Source organism: Apostichopus japonicus, chromosome 3 (assembly GCF_037975245.1).
Source record: "Apostichopus japonicus isolate 1M-3 chromosome 3, ASM3797524v1, whole genome shotgun sequence".
NCBI lineage: Eukaryota > Metazoa > Echinodermata > Holothuroidea > Aspidochirotida > Stichopodidae > Apostichopus > Apostichopus japonicus.
The window spans coordinates 27,986,367-28,003,695 of NC_092563.1; the positions used below are offsets into that span (position 1 = coordinate 27,986,367).

A 17,329-nucleotide genomic window follows, 5' to 3' on the forward strand; every position below is an offset into this window, starting at 1 on the left:
TATGGTAAACCACGGCCATCACAGAATAAGGAGAGGAATGAAATATTTATCCAAGCAGAGACAGAACTTGAACCAAGGGAGTGGCTGTTTAACTGGAGCTATGGTAAACCAGGACCATCACAAAATAAGGAGAGGAATGAAATATTTATCCAGGTAGAGACAGAACCTGAACCAAGTGACTGTTTTACTGGTGCTAAACCAGGACCATCACAGAATAGAGAGAGGAATACAGTATTTATCCAGGCAGAGACAGAACCTGAACCAAGGGAGTGACTGTTTAACTGGAGCTATGGTAAACCAGGGCCATCACAGAATAAGGAGAGGAATGAAATATTTATCCAAGCAGAGACAGAACTTGAACCGAGGGAGGGGCTGTTTAACTGGAGCTATGGTAAACCAGGACCATCACAAAATAAGGAGAGGAATGAAATATTTATCCAGGTAGAGACAGAACCTGAACCAAGTGACTGTTTTACTGGTGCTAAACCAGGACCATCACAGAATAGAGAGAGGAATACAGTATTTATCCAGGCAGAGACAGAACCTGAACCAAGGGAGTGACTGTTTAACTGGAGCTATGGTAAACCAGGGCCATCACAGAATAAGGAGAGGAATGAAATATTTATCCAAGCAGAGACAGAACTTGAACCGAGGGAGTGGCTGTTTTACTGGTGCTATGGTAAACCAGGACCATCACAAAATAAGGAGAGGAATGAAATATTTATCCAGGTAGAGACAGAACCTGAACCAAGTGACTGTTTTACTGGTGCTAAACCAGGACCATCACAGAATAGAGAGAGGAATACAGTATTTATCCAGGCAGAGACAGAACCTGAACCGAGGGAGTGGCTGTTTAACTGGAGCTATGGTAAACCACGGCCATCACAGAATAAGGAGAGGAATGAAATATTTATCCAAGCAGAGACAGAACTTGAACCGAGGGAGTGGCTGTTTTACTGGAGCTATGGTAAACCAGGACCATCACAAAATCAAAATAAGGAGAGGAATGAAATATTTATCCAGGTAGAGACAGAACCTGAACCAAGTGACTGTTTTACTGGTGCTAAACCAGGACCATCACAAAATAGAGAGAGGAATACAGTATTTATCCAGGCACAGACAGAACCTGAACCGAGGGAGTGGCTGTTTAACTGGAGCTATGGTAAACCAGGGCTTTCACAGAATAGAGAGAGGGATACAGTATTAACCCCTGCAGAGAGAGAACCCAGCTGCAGCTACAATGATACTATCTACTTGTCTTTCATAAAGATGTTTCTTACCTTCAAAGTACTGCTCTGGAGATAGTAAATTCAAGAGTTAAAATTAAAGCAATATAAAGACACTGCAGGGATGAGACTAAGGACATGTGTGTTAGGCTTCCTATGGATAATGACAGCCTCATCCTCGGTTATAGACATAACACCAGGCTGACGATATAACAACCATCTTATTTAAGCAGTATTACAGGACAGTTTAAACACTGTACATGTTATTGAATGACTATTAACACAAATACAAAACAATGTTATAACTGCTACCTTAGTTACGTAGTGTTACGGGATAGGTTAAAGTATTGTACATGTTAATGGATAACTGTTAACATAAATATGAAACGATGTGTTTATGACACTCTATTGACTCTGTAGTGTACTGCATTGCACTGTATTGTATTACATTACACTATATATACTGTATTGCACTGCCCTGTAATGTTTTGCATTGCACTGTATTGTATTGCATTTCATTGTATTGTACTGTATTGCAATGCACTGCACTGTAATGTATTGCATTGCAATACAGTATAATAGAGTATAATGTAATACAGTACAATATCATGCAATACAGTGCAATGCAATACATTACAATGCAAAATATTGCACTGCACAGTAATGTATTACATTACATTGTACTGTAATACATTACACTGTATTTTACTGCACTATGCAATGTATCACCATTAATACAATCATGATTCACCTCATCTGCCAGAGCAGCACTGGTTACTTGAGCAGAGGACTTAGTATGCTCCAACTGATGCCTAAAGCCATCTTTCTCCTCTGCCAGACGTTTCTTTTCTTCTTCCATTCTATATAAGTCATCTCGATACTTCTGTAAACTCTCTCTGCTCCGGAGTGACTCTCCTCTGGTTTGCTCTAGCTCTCCCTCCAAACTCTGGACTTTGTTATCCTTACGCTGAATCTGTTGCAATGCAATGGTGTGGAACTGGTGGTAATGACATGCTCAAGGAAAAACTCAGCTGCTAACCCTTCAACACAGAAGCACTTCCCATCAGATTCAATCATTTCCGCACTCGTTCCAGTAAATGTAGGAATTATTCCGCAGAACTTATATATTATTTCTTTTCTCTAAATCTGTGCAATCAGCTGTTAATCATTTCAATGGAGACAAAAAAATTCTGTCCAAAGAGTTATAAGCAATTTAGTGTTTAGTAAATCACAGAATTTTTAAAAAGAATTATGATCTTCTGTGGCATGACGGACACAAAACTGACGAAGCATTTTATGCCCATGAAGTGTGAATGACAAGAAAGATTATACTGTAAACAAAGCTGCTGTTTGAAGCAACTGAAGTTAGAGACAGGAAAAAGGTAGCTACAGGCGGTAGTTGCTAGCAAAGTACAGAAGGGGAGAAACTAGCGAATAAAATCACGATACTGTAAACTACATCATGTCAACAACTATGACCAAGTATATTGACCAAGGAAATATGGCATGGAAAAGACACCATGAAAAATTAGCAGGTCTCTGATGAGAAAAGAAACTACTCTTTTTGAAGCATACACATAGTTAAATCTTAGTTTGCATGATAAGAATGCAGCCGAGGTGAAAGCAAGATCAGAAGGGTACATTATTATTAGACATGACTATCTCACCTCCGTCTGGTAGTCATCCAGCCGTTCCTGTAGGCTTAATACTTCTCTTCTTAATTTCTGGTTGGCCTCATCTCTTCTGGTTAACTGAAAGAACCAAAAAAAGCATTTAATGAAGGAGATTTAAGCAATTAAGCATTTCTGAGGTCTTTTCAAGACAGAAAAAATGGACAAATGCATAGTACAAATGTGCCTTAAATCCGGTTAAGCAGGGCAGGATTGACTTTCAGGAGATGGAGAGGGAGGGGCATGGAACAGGCATATTATAGGCATTATATGGTACCTTACTGGCCATGAGAAAGCCAAGACAGGTCTTGTGGTTTTTTTAATGCATTTCTAATGGGAATTTCTAATAGGAATAAAATGCATTTCTAATGCAGGTGTGCAATTAATGTGTGTATATAGAGTGTAAAAATTTCATTCATAACCTGTAATTAGACAAGTTATATGAAGAGGAAACAAAGAATAAAGATATTCAGTGAAATGCTTCTACTATGTTCATCCCCCCCCCCACCCCCAAAACTGTTTTTTGGACCTCCTATCTTGAAGACCCCCTAAATATCAGAATCCTGGGCACAGGCCCATCTGAACAAATAGAAAATCTGACCCCGCTCTTCACTAAGAATTGGAAATATTTGAGGAACTTTATCAAAAAAATGTCTTTCTAACTTTATCCTCCATACAAGGACAAAGTGAAATTAAAAGTCAGTGAGTATTAAAGAGGTGCGTATGATTGTTTTGTAACTTATGTTATCAAATTTCTAGAGCAAAAGATTCAATCGAATAAGCAGTGTTTTGGTTAGAATTGAAAAGATTTTCTCTGGCAAAATTTAAATGTAAACTTAGTACAACTATTCATTGACTAAATACTAATTTTAAAATATGTCCACATATTATACTTTCAGGTAACAGACATGTGGTATCTAATTGATATTCTATGAAAGAAAAAAAAAACTATTGGAGAATTTAAAGTTATTGTTTCATTGTTTAGTACATTCTTGGCACTTACTTCTTTCTTCAACAACTGGTTACTATCTTGAGAACTCTGGCTGGATTGAAGTTTTGACTGAAGCCTTCCAACCTGATAAGGATAGAAAAGAAATGAATAAATGAAAGCAAAAAACAAAACAAAACAAAAACTTGCACAATGAATAAGAAAAACGGTTTATAGAAACAAAATATTTATACATCTGTGAGATCAATGATGTTGTCAGTGATGAATGAACATCACAAGTGCTAATGGAGATGACAAAAAGTGTAATAAAGTGTGTCTGATGTGCTATAAGGAATGAAGTGTGAGACTATACAAATAAAGTCAAGTTTCTTCATTGAAAGAGAAAAACACCTCCTACTACTGCAGGTTTATGAAGGTTTGTGAAATAGTTTCCTCTTTTTCTTGCAGGGAAACAAAGTTGCAGCTCTTCAGGAAATCTTAACCATATTTGCAGCAAATTGGTTAATAATGCACCTTAAAGTATGAGGCATTCCCCTGTCCTGTAAGATCCAAACCTGTAATATTTAAGCCTGAATGGTATAAAATTGGATAAAATCAATGGTGTTTTTACCTCCTCAATCATTCTTCTTCTATGATCTTGGCAGGCATTCAACTCACTCTCTAGAGTAGCGACATGAGCCTCACGGTATGAGAGCTATGGGTGAGTAGTGAAATGGTGCAAAATGAAAGTCAATAAGCCTACTCTAAACAACAAGAAAGACTGCAATGAAATGAAAAACAACTATGAAAAACATCCCAAAGGATTACACTTGAAATTTAACCTGGAAGGATTAATCATAATTTAATGTCATCCAATGATTTAGTCAAAAGATGTTACCTTAATTTTTGAGAAAATAAGTTAAGCTCAATGATGACTTTATTGAGATGAAACGTGTATGGTTCAGGATAACCATTTTTGATATTAGAGGTGAAAAGTTGTGGTATTCTACAAATGTAGTTGTACGTATTGCGTATGTGGTCATCAGGCATAGAAAACATGGATGACAGGATTTGCAGAAGAAAAATGACCTCATTTTAAATTATATTATAATAAATTATAATATATTATAATAAATTATATATTACATGATGCTCTAACTGGATTTCATCTGACAAAGCAAAATACTTTTAACACTGGTTTTTAAACATTGAGACCGATGCTACCATTAATTAACTGTGATGAAAGTTACGGATGGAGTTTAGAGTAACAGAGTTATGACCCTCTCCCATATGGTAAAAGTACACAAATGTAAGACAATGGTTAGGACTAAGAACAATTACTAATTTACTAGGACAAGTCCTATGGTTAGTTGTGATGAGAAAGTTAACAGTGCAGGAAAGAGTGAAACAATGAAATATAAGTAAAGCTTTACTCCAGTGTAGAAAAGTATTACTCTCTATACCGTTTGCAGGGCATTACAAACATGGTTGTCAAAGCTCATCAATATAGCATTTACCTAGTTTTACTGTCAGTCTTAGCATTGAACATAGTTATTGATGAACTTGGAACATTGGATGATATAGTCATTGACAGGGCAAATATATTAAGAACATTTTCTGGTTGCCGCTACAGGCATGTCATACTTCTTGGTTGTCCAAACAGCATATTTGGTTGTCCCAAAAAGTGAGGTAAAATAACAAATGATTACGGATGTGTACACTATAGGAGAAACATGAAGTTTTCGTAAATAGAACACCAGCTTTGGGCTGGTAAAACTCACCTTGGGTGGATCATCGGGCTACAACTATTTTTGTTTTATTCCAAACTTTCTTAAGTCACAGAGAGATAACAATTTATCATTTGACCTATTTGAGTGTACTTCATTAAACAAGGCAAACCTGACTTTGATCTGATCAACTAATCGTCCTTCGGACCACCTGCAAAGCTTTTCCTTGGTTGTCCAAACAGACGACGTGGATGATAGTTTTTTGTCCTAATTTTGTCCTGATTGACACATTTACAGGGGCTATAAAACTGAGGAAAGGAGCTGATAATTTGTAAGTCAAAGTCAAAAGCACTCACTTCAGCCATCTGAAGATGTGATGAATTGTCCAGGCTTGCTAGTCAGTTACAATTAATACAATGCAACTTCTTCAACTGATTAACCCTAAACATTCTCAACTGAATAATCTAGCTGAATTAACAACTTCTTGCTAAACATTGGCATCACAGGTTACAGATTTTACTGTCACTGTTTTAAATTGTACTTTCTAAAATGCTTAAACATGGTACTGAAATGTAGATATCACTGTTTCTCTTTACTTGTCTATCTCATTGTCACATGTTTATGTGTCACATGTCACATGTCTATCACATGTTGGAAAAGACTTCTCCTAACGCATGAGGCGAAAGCAATGACAGGTGACCAAATTATATATCACACACTCAGAGTAACAAATACAAACAAAGATTACCGAGCATAAGTTTGGTACTTACGCCTTTCTGCTTTTCTTGAAGAAGTGAAATGGTTTGTAACTGGTTGGCTTTCTGTATAATGAATGTTTTAAAATAAAATATAAAACACTGTGACCAGCCTGAACTAAAACTAAAAAAATCTTCAACTTTTCTGAAAAATGATATTGTATGAAGTATTATGCAAAGATTGGAAGTAGAAATGAAGATATCATCTGTCTTCTTATTGTTTTATGATCCCACATCTAATCAATAAACAATTGTCTAGTGAATTGTAAAGAGACAAATTCCATTTCAAAACAATTGTCTCTTCTACTAAATACACTGTACTAGTTAAAGGATAGTGCAAAAAGATACATAGCCTGATATTTTGGGCGACAGAAGCTTATAATTGAATGAACAACAATCGTCATTTTAATAAATTTTACAAAGATCTCAAACAAACCTGAAATACAGGTGGGTTTGCTGTGTTGCTGAATAAAGTAAGTTTTTTCGTGTCACAAAGTTTCAGAGAAGCTTACCTCTGATTCGCTGACACTGAGTTGTTCCTCCAGTTCCGTTACCAAGTCTTGTAATCGCTGAATTGTGTTGCTTTTATCTTCAATCTATGGGATAAAAAAAATTGATTGTGATCTTAATGGGTGTTACAAAAATTTCTGAGTTTATTTAGGGTACTTATTTACACACCTTTTAATCCTGCTTCAATGCGATATAAACGACATTGAATATTTCCATGGATACCTGCAATCTCTGCTCGTCCTCCCAAACTTACATCATTAGTCAACTTTCATACTTTCTCCTCTCATCATACATGTATCTGATATTATTAATTTTCCTTTGGGTTTCATTAATCCTCACCTCTCTCTTAGCACTGGAATGTTTTTGTTCAGTTTGTCTGAGATCGTTCTTTAGTTTCATGATGTTGATGTCCTTGTCGGTTTCATTCACCATCCTGACCTGTTCCTTGTCGTGTATTTGAGCAAGGTTGGATTGTGTTGAACCAAGAACGACATCTCTCTGGGCGACCTAAAAATAAAACATATCAACGTTGGTCACTAAAACCCCGTTTCCAAACTCATTAGTATCTCTGACATAACATTGAGAAAGGAGCTGTTTTTCTACAAAACGAAAAAAAAAAAAAATTCCCACCTCGGTAAACCTCACAAATGTGTTCCCTTAGCATTATGCTAGTTCTTACCAGACAGTATCAAGCATGTTAAAAACCAACAACTTTTAGTCACTTTTATGAGCTACCTGACCCGTCTTGAAGAAACAGGATATCAATATTTGCATACCTGACTAGCGGATCCTCTCTGGAACTGCTGAGATCTCTTCAAGTCTTCTTGCAGTTCGTTGATCATATCATCTCGATGTCTCAGTTCTGCTTTCAAATCTTCAATGTGATCCTTCATGAGGATCTCATGTGATTTAATGTCACTCCTTTCACTGGTAGGAAATTGCGATGGAGAAACTGTCCTCAAATCCAGAGTTGAGAGATGCTGTGCCAGAGATTAAAGTGAATTGCATTAATATGACCAGTCGATTACACGGGGAATCGACCCAAATAATGTAAGCTGTGGCATTCAAAGTAAATGGGAATTGAATGATCAACACTTACGATGATTTTGGATATCGCAGTATGACAAATCAAATGACAAATCCTTTCAAAGCAAAAGTATAACCGAGTCTTTTTAGCATTTTTAGCCCAAGTCAAAGGATGCTATTAAACAAGAACAAGATTATTGTGCCCTAAGCAGGCCTCTAATCCAGCACAACTTTTTGAGCTGGCTAAGGTACTGTAGGGGTGGATTAAATGGTGTAAACTCACAGTGACTTTCTGTTATAAATAATGAATAAGTTGAACTTTTAACCTGAGCAGCTTTCTTCTGATGAGAACACTTGTTGATTTATTTCAACTAACTATAGGAACTCGGTGCAAATCTATGACCAGAAAGCCAGTTGGCTTTGTGATTCGTTGCCATATAATTTGCCTCAAAATTCCACATATCTGACTAATGGAGAATTAGTGAGTTAAATTTGTCCAAGAATGAAGTGAGAGCCAGAAAAGATAAAGGGATGTCCATCTCTAATTTGTAGCACCCCCTTGTGGGCATCAACCAATTAATTCACTGGTAAGGTTTTTTATAGTATAATATGTGTATGTCAAGATGTTTCAATATCTAGAAAGAACAGTCTTCCTAGGTGAAGTATAGACACATAGATGAATGAACAAGTGGACAGTTTTTGAGCAAGTTGACCTCCACCAATTTCAATAAGGTTCTTGTACTTACCAAGCTGGATCTACATACCAAGTATGAAGTGCAGCAAAGATATACTTTTTGAGTTATTGTGTTTACAAATTTTTCTCTGTTGACCCCAAATGACCATTGAACTTCACAGAAAGAATAGAGTTCTTGTACTCAGTAAGACAGATCCACATATCAAGTATGAAGTTAATCCACCATGAACATATTGAGTTACAGTGTTTACAAGCAAGTGTCACACACTCGCCCCCTCACATACACGCCCACTCACACACACATGCCATCACCATCGTAAAGATTCCTTCTATTGCCGGCAAGGAATAAAAACCCTGCTGGGCTAAAATATTAACAGTGCAGTGGTATAAGACAGCAGACAGCTACATACCTGCCATGTTCCTGTAGCTTGGGACTGGAGTACTGCATTGATAAGAATGTGTTGGTCATGCCTGAGGTCATTGCACTCTTCACCAAGCTCCTGGCTTTCCTCTTGCAACCTTTCATATTGATGTTGAATATCCTGACAAGCAAGCAAACAAGCCAACGTTACAAACTGTATGGCTGTACAAACATATACATATATATCTATATTTAATTTTTAATAATAATAATCATAAATAAATATATTTATGATATATCTGTCATACCACATTTGCTACTTTACCAAGCTCCTATATATTTCCTATATATATTTTGTTGGTTTGTTGATCTTTAATAAGTTATTATATACCTATCGTACCACTTGCTACACATTCATGTTATATTTATGGCTTGGCCGGACTCTAAAAGTGGTAATTCTGTGTACATTGTCAGATTCAAAAGCTCCAGAGGTACACTCTTTACAATCGAAACACATGCGTAATATGATCTCATTGTCAGTTATAGAAAGCTTATAATACCAATCCACACCAGTAGAATTATTGTGATTTAGTGGTACAGATTTAGGTCTGTGACATGAAGGTCCAGGGTTGGATTCATACCTTTGCCTGATGATTCACAAGGGATGAAACCGGTAGTGAAGTGGAATTTCTCTGGTGTGTCCATCTTTAGTAATTTATTATCTGTCATACCACATGCTACACGTTCATTGTTCGATGCAGGTGGCAAAAGCCTACAGCGGAATGACCCTTCCTTACTGGTTTCCAACTGCTGGACCTACAATCAGCGCCCATGACCTAGTTGGTTAGGGTGTCCGCATATGATGCAGAAGGCCCAGGGTTCGAATACTGGTGGAGGCTGGAAGTTTTTTCACTGTTCTGGATTTCCAACTCAACTATATATACATAAAGGAGCTTGGTGACGTCACACAATTTTATGCAGTATGACAGATATATCACATATACATAGGTAAGGTTGTACCTATATTTGATGAACTATTGTCATCAAGTCGCAATTTTGGATCTGGTGAGAGGGGCTCTTGAGTTGTTTAATATTAGTAGCACACAAGAGCGATAAGGAGAGACCAGAGGAATGTTTTTTTTTTTTACCTGGAGATTTCTGTCCAGCTTCTCTTTCTCTCTAAAGGTTGACCTCAAGGTTGTTTCTAATGAGTGAATTTTACTTTCAACATCCTGAAAGACGAATAAAATGAAAGATTGCTAGGAAAGGAGGAGGGGGATAACTTGCTTTCAAAATCTAATGAAACACAAAACTTTCTTCTCCATTTACTGTACCTAAACTGCGTTGCAAACACTTAGATAATCACAAAATGCTTTTCAATCTTTAAATATATGGCACTTACCTTTGAGTTTGAAGTGCTGAGATCAAGTCTACTCTGCAGAGTTGATACTCTTTCACTTGCTTCACTTTCTAGTTCTTCTACTGTTTTTATCAGCACATTATTTTGTTGGCTAAGATCATGAATGTACGACTCTAGAATACGGATCTTCTTCTACAAAAAGATGAAGAGAAATTTCAGAAAACATTTGTCAAATTCTTTGAAACATGTTTTTTTGTTTTTTATTAGAACTTAAAAGATTCCATGATAAGTAATACTTAAGGGAGAAACAAACTGAAAATGTACTTTGCAGTGGGTTGTAACTTTACACAATTCTGAGAAAGTCATATACTTACAGTACACCCCTAACTCAAAGGAAGATATCAGTGTGGTTACAACAGAATTCCTGCTCAAGTTACTGAACATTTTAGTCAATTGATCCAGAACATTTTGTTTATCACAAAGTTAATGTAAGCTTAATTTTTTTTACTTGTAGTCTGGTATATATTATGTAACTGCTCCCTGGTACAATTTTGGCGGACTAATAGAGGCGACAATTTTTTTTAGGTACAGTTGCATACATGTAGCCTACATTTATGATGTATCCATTGCATTCTAAGTTTTCTCTTGCTAACAAAAAAGACCATTTGAGAGGAGGCAAGGGGTTCTGTACATACTTACATGTACATCAAAATTTGATTACAATTAAATACTAAGCCATTGGACTTTCAGTCAAAAGTATTGATCCCAATATTTCTGGTACCTTTCCACTTAACATGCATATACACTCAGGGATATATTTTACCTGCATTGCAAGACATCAACAGAGGATACACATGAAAAACAACCACAGTTTTGTAGGTAGAGTATTGCATGATGATGGTTGCTATCCATACTGAGCATTTCAGACTTAAAGGCATTGAAGTCTCGCCCCAAACCGCATGCGGCCATCTGAAAAAGTTAACTTTCTGTTGCTTGCAGGTGACATTTTGTTCTTGTCGCTACAAAATGCAGACAGTAATGAAACGTAATCCTTAATTGTTATCTTTAGCTGGACCTGAGATGTCCATGGCTGTATCGTTTGTATACTGTGCTGTGGGTATTGACCGCAGCTGTATGTATATACTGACTGTACACTAGTGTCTAATTACTGACGGTAGCCAGCTGTGTGTGTATTTTCTGGGATCGATGGTGGTGTTTAACCATAGTTGTTATGGAACAGCTCCCTGGTTTAACACTTCTGTTACACCTCATTCGAAACTAGGTCAAATTACCGGCATTAGACGTTTCTTTTTGCGCGAGTCTTCACACCCTTTTTAGCAGTGACGTTTGGAAAACTCAATGTGAAATGTTTAGTCTAACTTCTGTCATACATTATATAAATTATAAGTTTAAGTTATAAGTATGGATTTACCTTTGCCACCTTTAATAGATCATCGCCTGGATTACTGTCCAGCTTTTTTAATTTTTCACTGTAAACATCACGAAAATCTTCCATCAAGCTAATGACACTATCGGTAACACTTCCAACTGAACTAGCAGTAGACATTCTTGATGTGCTTCGACTTGCATTTAGAATTTTTTGGCCAGAGGTAGACCTAATGTCAGTGTTACTTTTGTTGCTGCTGTTAACATACGACGCATGATGATGTTGAGAATGCCCTCCATAAATTTCACGGCCACTAAGATTAAGAAGGTCGCCGTTACTGCCAGTGGCAGAAATGCCCCTAGTGCTACTACTAGTAGTAGTTACACCATAGTTAACGCTAGGCCTAGTGCCACTGGAATTCCCATCATCAAGCATAGCACTAAAATTGTTAGGCTCTACAGCGCTTTTGCTTCGTTTATTCGTATCGCGATTGGTCCAGCTTGTTTCTCCATTCTCGTAATATGATGCTCGGCTGTACTTCGAATGTATGTTTCGAGCCATTCTGTAGTCAATGTCAATCGTTTGAGCCTATAATTACAGTAATGCCAAACCTCGAATTGTGATCCGAAGGAAAACTCCTCAGTATTGTTTACAAATTGGTTAAAATAACAAGACCATGGGAGACGCCATTTTGTACCAACGGACGCTAAATAAAGTTTTCTGATTGGCCAAGAGAAAGAAAATTCCTCTGACATATGAGTGAGCTAGATTAATAGTTGAACGTTACAATTTAAACGAAAATTCTTGAAATAGAATATTTTCCAACATATATTAATCATATCCAAATTTAAAGAAAAAAAAATGCTAAAAATGATCATAACAGATATTGCTAATAGTATAAGATGTAATGTCCTCAAGAACGTCTCAAGCAAGCCTCGTTGGCGCAGTCGGCAGCGCGTCAGTCTCATAATCTGAAGGTCGTGAGTTCGAGCCTCACACGTGGCAGGCATGCAGAATTTTTAACATCTTTTCTACTACCTCTTTTTCAATTTACATCGAAAGGCAGTGACCTACTATGAAATTCTGCGACCATTGAATAATAATAATAATAAGACTTATAATGCGCACACACCACTCAAAGAATGTTCATGGCGCAAATGACAATGAGAAATGATACAAATAATACAGAATAATACAAAACAATGACAGAAGAAAAACTTAATGGTATAAGATCATATAAAAGCTTTTGTCATTAAGTGGGATTTTATGCTCTTCTTAAAGTTAGAGAGAGTAGATGTTTTTCTGATTTTTAAGGGAAGTTGGTTCCATAAGCAAGGGGCAGAAACAATAAATGACCTATCCCCCCAAGAATGTTTGGACTTAATTTCAGATAATAAAATTGAGAGCTGGATCTTAGATTACGAGAGGGGACATAAATATGTAATAAGTCAGAAATATACATTGGACCATGTCCTTTAAGTGATTTATAAACAATAAGGAGAATTTTATACATAATACGATATTTTACAGGTAGCCAGTGCAGGTTTTTTAAGACAGGTCGGATATGACAATGCTTATGAGAATGAGTTACAATACGTGCAGCTGAGTTTTGGATTAATTGGAGTCTATGAATCTGTTCATGTGGAAGACCGAGGAGTAAGGAATTGCCCATATCCAACCTTGAAGTGATAAAAGAATGTACAATTTGTTCAGTTGCCTTATCATTTAAATAGTTTCGTAATTTGTAGATTCCTCTGAGATGAAATGCAGCAGAACTTGTTATTTTGGAAATGTGGCGTTTCATAGACATATTGGAATCGAAAATTACACCAAGATTACGCGCATGAGTGGAAGGGCGAACCTGAACATTACCAATTGATATGAATGGAATATTAATTTTAGCAAGCTGATGACAAGAACCAAAAACTCAGTTTTTTCTTCATTAAGCTTCAAAAAATTACGTCTCATCCACAAACGGAATAGTGGGTCTGCTAATCAACACCGATCTTCACACTGCCGAACGAGGCATAAAAGTTTCATTTTTATTGTCAGAAGCTTACCAGTAGTGAGATAGGAGTATAAAATGATATGAGTTTCGTACTTTTCATTTATAAGTAATAACTTGGCTCAAAGGGATTTATATACCTCTTTCCCTGTTATCTGCCAGCAAAGATGATATTGTCTCCTAAGTCCAGTCCACCAATATACTTGCTTTATTAGTGCTCTTCCCATGCCCCTGGGCTGATTGCAACTTCCTTGGAGCTTTCAATGTGATTTTGTGTGAAGAAGTGTCAAGTCAAATGTAGGCAGTGATGATGGATAAGTAATCTTGGACAATTTCTTAGAATGAGACATAAATTTAAACATAGTTAACATTGGACCAGACTATGGGTAAAATTCTTTAATTTTATTTTCTCTTCAGATTATCCAAGTTCAAAGGAACAATCTATCACACACGCACCCACTTAAAATCAATTAAATTTCTTTGCAAACTCAAATCTGGGTTTAAAAGACAAATGGCAAATATGGTTTAGATGGTCAAAATGTTATCCTTATAAAAACTGAACATATTTGTTGTATGAAGTTTTGACAATGGGCCCAATTTTTAAAGTATAAATTTAATTTAATTATGCATGGGTTTAAACAAATTTAAAGACAAAAATACAAAACTTATATTACAGAAAATTTCTGGAACAAGTTTGTAAAGTAATAAATTAATCATATTTGAAAAGTCTATCATATTTTGAAACTTATTAACTTGAATAACAAATAAGAAGCATCACATTAAATTATCCTCCAAGCTAAGACTGTAAATTGTTTACTTAGTGGTTAAGTTTCCATCGAACGAGAATAAAACAAATTGTGTTCATAAAATACATACATTTATGCTCAATTTGACAGTGTACATTTGTTACAAGCATATAACACACAATCAAATTGATTGTGTATAGTTCTTAAAAACATATTTCACTAATTAGCATACAGTTTTATTTTTTTCTAAAAATAGCTAAAATTTCTTGGAATATTAAAATATCGACATACTCTCTGTTGATATTGGAGCTGACTAATAAAAACCAATGCCTGAATACTTTGAACTATCTGCACTTTTTTACCATCCTGTAAGTTTCAATGAACCATCCTACAACCTACCTTTCATTCTATAAAATGGATTTTTCTTAAAAATTTATGTCCTCACAGTTTGACTTAATAGGTCTTTTAACAGCTCAAAGTAAAGAGAAGATTTACGATGCTACACACTTACTTCCGTAGAATTGAAAGTTTTAAAAAAGAGAAAAATCATCTCCATTTTCTTTATGTAAATCAACGTTTTCCCACTGTCCTGATTTATTGGAAACCCTAATGGCGTCTAAGACTGTCTGAATGTACAGAGCATCTTCAAATGTTGCTGCAAATGTGATCGGTTCTGGATCCCAATTTAAACGTTCCTTCCTCCTTTCAAATGACTCTTTTAAGACATCAATTAACTTTAGAAGACCTTTATGGTATAAGACTGGTAACTCTGGAATAGACTGCAAACTGTATTTTTGTTTTTCAGGTATATGTTGAATATCTGCAAGCAGGAGCTGTTCTCTGGGCATGGATGCAGTCTGTCCGTGCAGATCGGCATCTCTTATCAATAACCTCCCGTCTGAACCAATAATTAGGACCTCTTGTCGGAACTGACCGGGCACGTGGGTATTGAGCGTGATGGTGGCTGTGGCACCACGGCTCAGCTCAGCTTGGAAAGTGCAAAAGTCATCACTTGTGATGTGCCTGATGCCACTTATACAGTCAGTCTGTTTGACAAATGTTTTCAGCATTCCTCTCACCTTAACTATTTTCTCTCCTGTGAGGAAAGTTATGATGTCGATGATGTGTGGGCCTATAGTGTTCAAAACCCCACCACCCATGTTCTCATCACAGCTCCAGTTGTACTTGTCTCCAAGAAGGCTCCCACAAGACATCTTAATATCACAAAGGAAAACATCTCCAATCTCTCTGTCCTGAATCATTTTTTTGGTCCTAAGGTAAGACGGTAAGAATCTAAGCCCCAGGGTCATGACCGACATTAAGGATGGGTAATACTGTGCAGCTGTCACCATCTTAACAGCGTCCTCTTTCTTCAGCCCTGGAGGACGCTCGCAGAGGACATGCTTACCAATACTGAGAGCATTCGAAGCCACCTGAGAGTGAAGATGGGGAGGGCAGGTCACCCAAACAAGATCGACTTCTTGATGCAGTAAAACATCTTCTATCTTATCTGTGTGGAATGGAATTCGAAAATGTCGAGCTGTCTCGGTTGCTTGTTCCAGAGTTGGTCCCCAGATTGCAACAACTTTGATACCGACTGAGTGAAGGGTGGATAACAGGAGATTAGTAAGTGGTCCTGTACCCACAACTCCAACTCCCTCTAGCATGATTCTGTTTAAATACCAAACCAGCCGATATGAAAACCTGTGAATAATCAATGTGAGAAAAATGTCAAAAGGCATTCTAAGTTTCTGAGGTAACTCAATTACTTTTACTATAAATTTCTGTTCAGTAAACAAATTAACACTGAGATGGCAATTTTATCATAAAGAAAAAAGGGGGAAGGTGGGGGGGGGGGGAGGTGCTTCATTGAATGTCTTTCACTAGTATTTTCCATTTGAGGTTAACTCTAACCACTAAATACAAGTGAGGGGAGTGCTATGTACTAGAAAAAGCAGGCTTCTGTTTGCAGACCTAGAAATGTTCATCATGAATACCAACTACAGAACAGTGGAAAGATCAAAGCATCTGTCTGCAAATAATTTAGAAGGGGCAAAAGGACATCGTCCGGAAACCGTGATTATTTTCCTCCCAACAGTACCAAGAAGAGAACCCTGGACTTGACTGAAGGTTGAATGCATCAGGCTTTAACTTTTAGTGGGTTTCCATGAATATAGATGATAAAGTGATTCACAGTTGGAATATGCATCTAAAGGAGAATTGGGCTGAAGGATGCAAAAGGTAAATAGTAGTAGTATCGACTAACAGCAGATACATGTATAAGACTAATACAGATGGTATATTTCAGTGTCTGCTACACAGGCGTCTCATCCTATGCAAATATGTAATTGATAATCAGTGATCCAATACAATAGAAACGATACGTTTCAGATACCTATAGAAATGATACAAGCAATGTTGTTGTGGCTCACTTCCGCGACAAAATTTAATTTCACCGACTGCTGATCGTTATTTCTTATCACACAATGTCGTTAAGACTAAGATAAAGTAGATTTCGTTGCGGTAATAAATAACTCAAGGTTAGATAAGCTGTTTATCTAATGAGAAACTGCAATAACTGAAACATGAACTTACACTTTTATTCCCAGCTTTATTGCTTACTTCCGGAAACGTCGATGTTGTTATTTTAATCAGCTCTGAACCAGCGTTGATCAAAGCGGTTGACCAGAAGAACGGTGCTACCTGTTTGCTAGGAAAACTTTCCAGTAATAAATGTTTTGATTTGGTAATAAATGTTTGAGTGGTGCAGGTTATCCTCTTGTGGATATTTTGTCGAGTTTTTCAAGAAATTCACATTTTAAATCTTTTTAATACAAACACTTAAATCTAAAGTGACGATTTCCAGGGGCAGTCCAAGGATTTCATTTGCATTCCTGGATTAAAATTGTCCCCAGAATCGGTCCCAGAGTCTAT

At 36.7% G+C, this 17,329-nt stretch overlaps 2 protein-coding genes and 1 non-coding gene across 5 annotated transcripts in view; 1 reads left to right on the forward strand and 2 right to left on the reverse strand.

Moving 5' to 3' along the window:
* The window catches only part of LOC139965701 (uncharacterized), a 51,881-nt gene extending 39,525 nt beyond the window's left edge, over positions 1 to 12,356 (reverse strand). The window contains exons 1-12 of one of the 3 annotated variants that reach the window (XM_071968341.1): positions 11,690 to 12,356; positions 10,300 to 10,449; positions 10,046 to 10,129; positions 8,947 to 9,078; positions 7,593 to 7,796; positions 7,156 to 7,323; positions 6,819 to 6,902; positions 6,322 to 6,372; positions 4,456 to 4,539; positions 3,900 to 3,971; positions 2,894 to 2,977; positions 1,978 to 2,199 (exon numbers count right to left, since the gene is read on the reverse strand). In XM_071968341.1, coding sequence (XP_071824442.1) covers positions 1,978 to 2,199; positions 2,894 to 2,977; positions 3,900 to 3,971; positions 4,456 to 4,539; positions 6,322 to 6,372; positions 6,819 to 6,902; positions 7,156 to 7,323; positions 7,593 to 7,796; positions 8,947 to 9,078; positions 10,046 to 10,129; positions 10,300 to 10,449; positions 11,690 to 12,205 — 1,851 coding nt within the window. In that variant the 5' untranslated portion in view covers positions 12,206 to 12,356. The remainder of the gene's footprint in view (positions 1 to 1,977; positions 2,200 to 2,893; positions 2,978 to 3,899; positions 3,972 to 4,455; positions 4,540 to 6,321; positions 6,373 to 6,818; positions 6,903 to 7,155; positions 7,324 to 7,592; positions 7,797 to 8,946; positions 9,079 to 10,045; positions 10,130 to 10,299; positions 10,450 to 11,689) is intronic. The other 2 variants (XM_071968342.1, XM_071968343.1) reach the window with 2 other exon arrangements.
* Positions 12,357 to 12,576: 220 nt separating this feature from the next.
* Positions 12,577 to 12,649, forward strand: Trnam-cau (transfer RNA methionine (anticodon CAU)). Its single transcript has one exon. It is a non-coding gene; the product is annotated as a tRNA-Met (tRNA).
* Positions 12,650 to 13,648: 999 nt separating this feature from the next.
* LOC139965716 (glucose-fructose oxidoreductase domain-containing protein 1-like) lies at positions 13,649 to 17,059 on the reverse strand. Its single transcript, XM_071968372.1, has 2 exons — positions 16,991 to 17,059; positions 13,649 to 16,099 (listed from the first exon to the last, which is right to left on the reverse strand). The coding sequence occupies exon 2, from the start codon at positions 16,060 to 16,062 to the stop codon at positions 14,926 to 14,928; it is 1,137 nt and encodes a 378-aa protein (XP_071824473.1). The 5' UTR covers positions 16,063 to 16,099; positions 16,991 to 17,059; the 3' UTR covers positions 13,649 to 14,925.
* Positions 17,060 to 17,329: the final 270 nt, after the last annotated feature.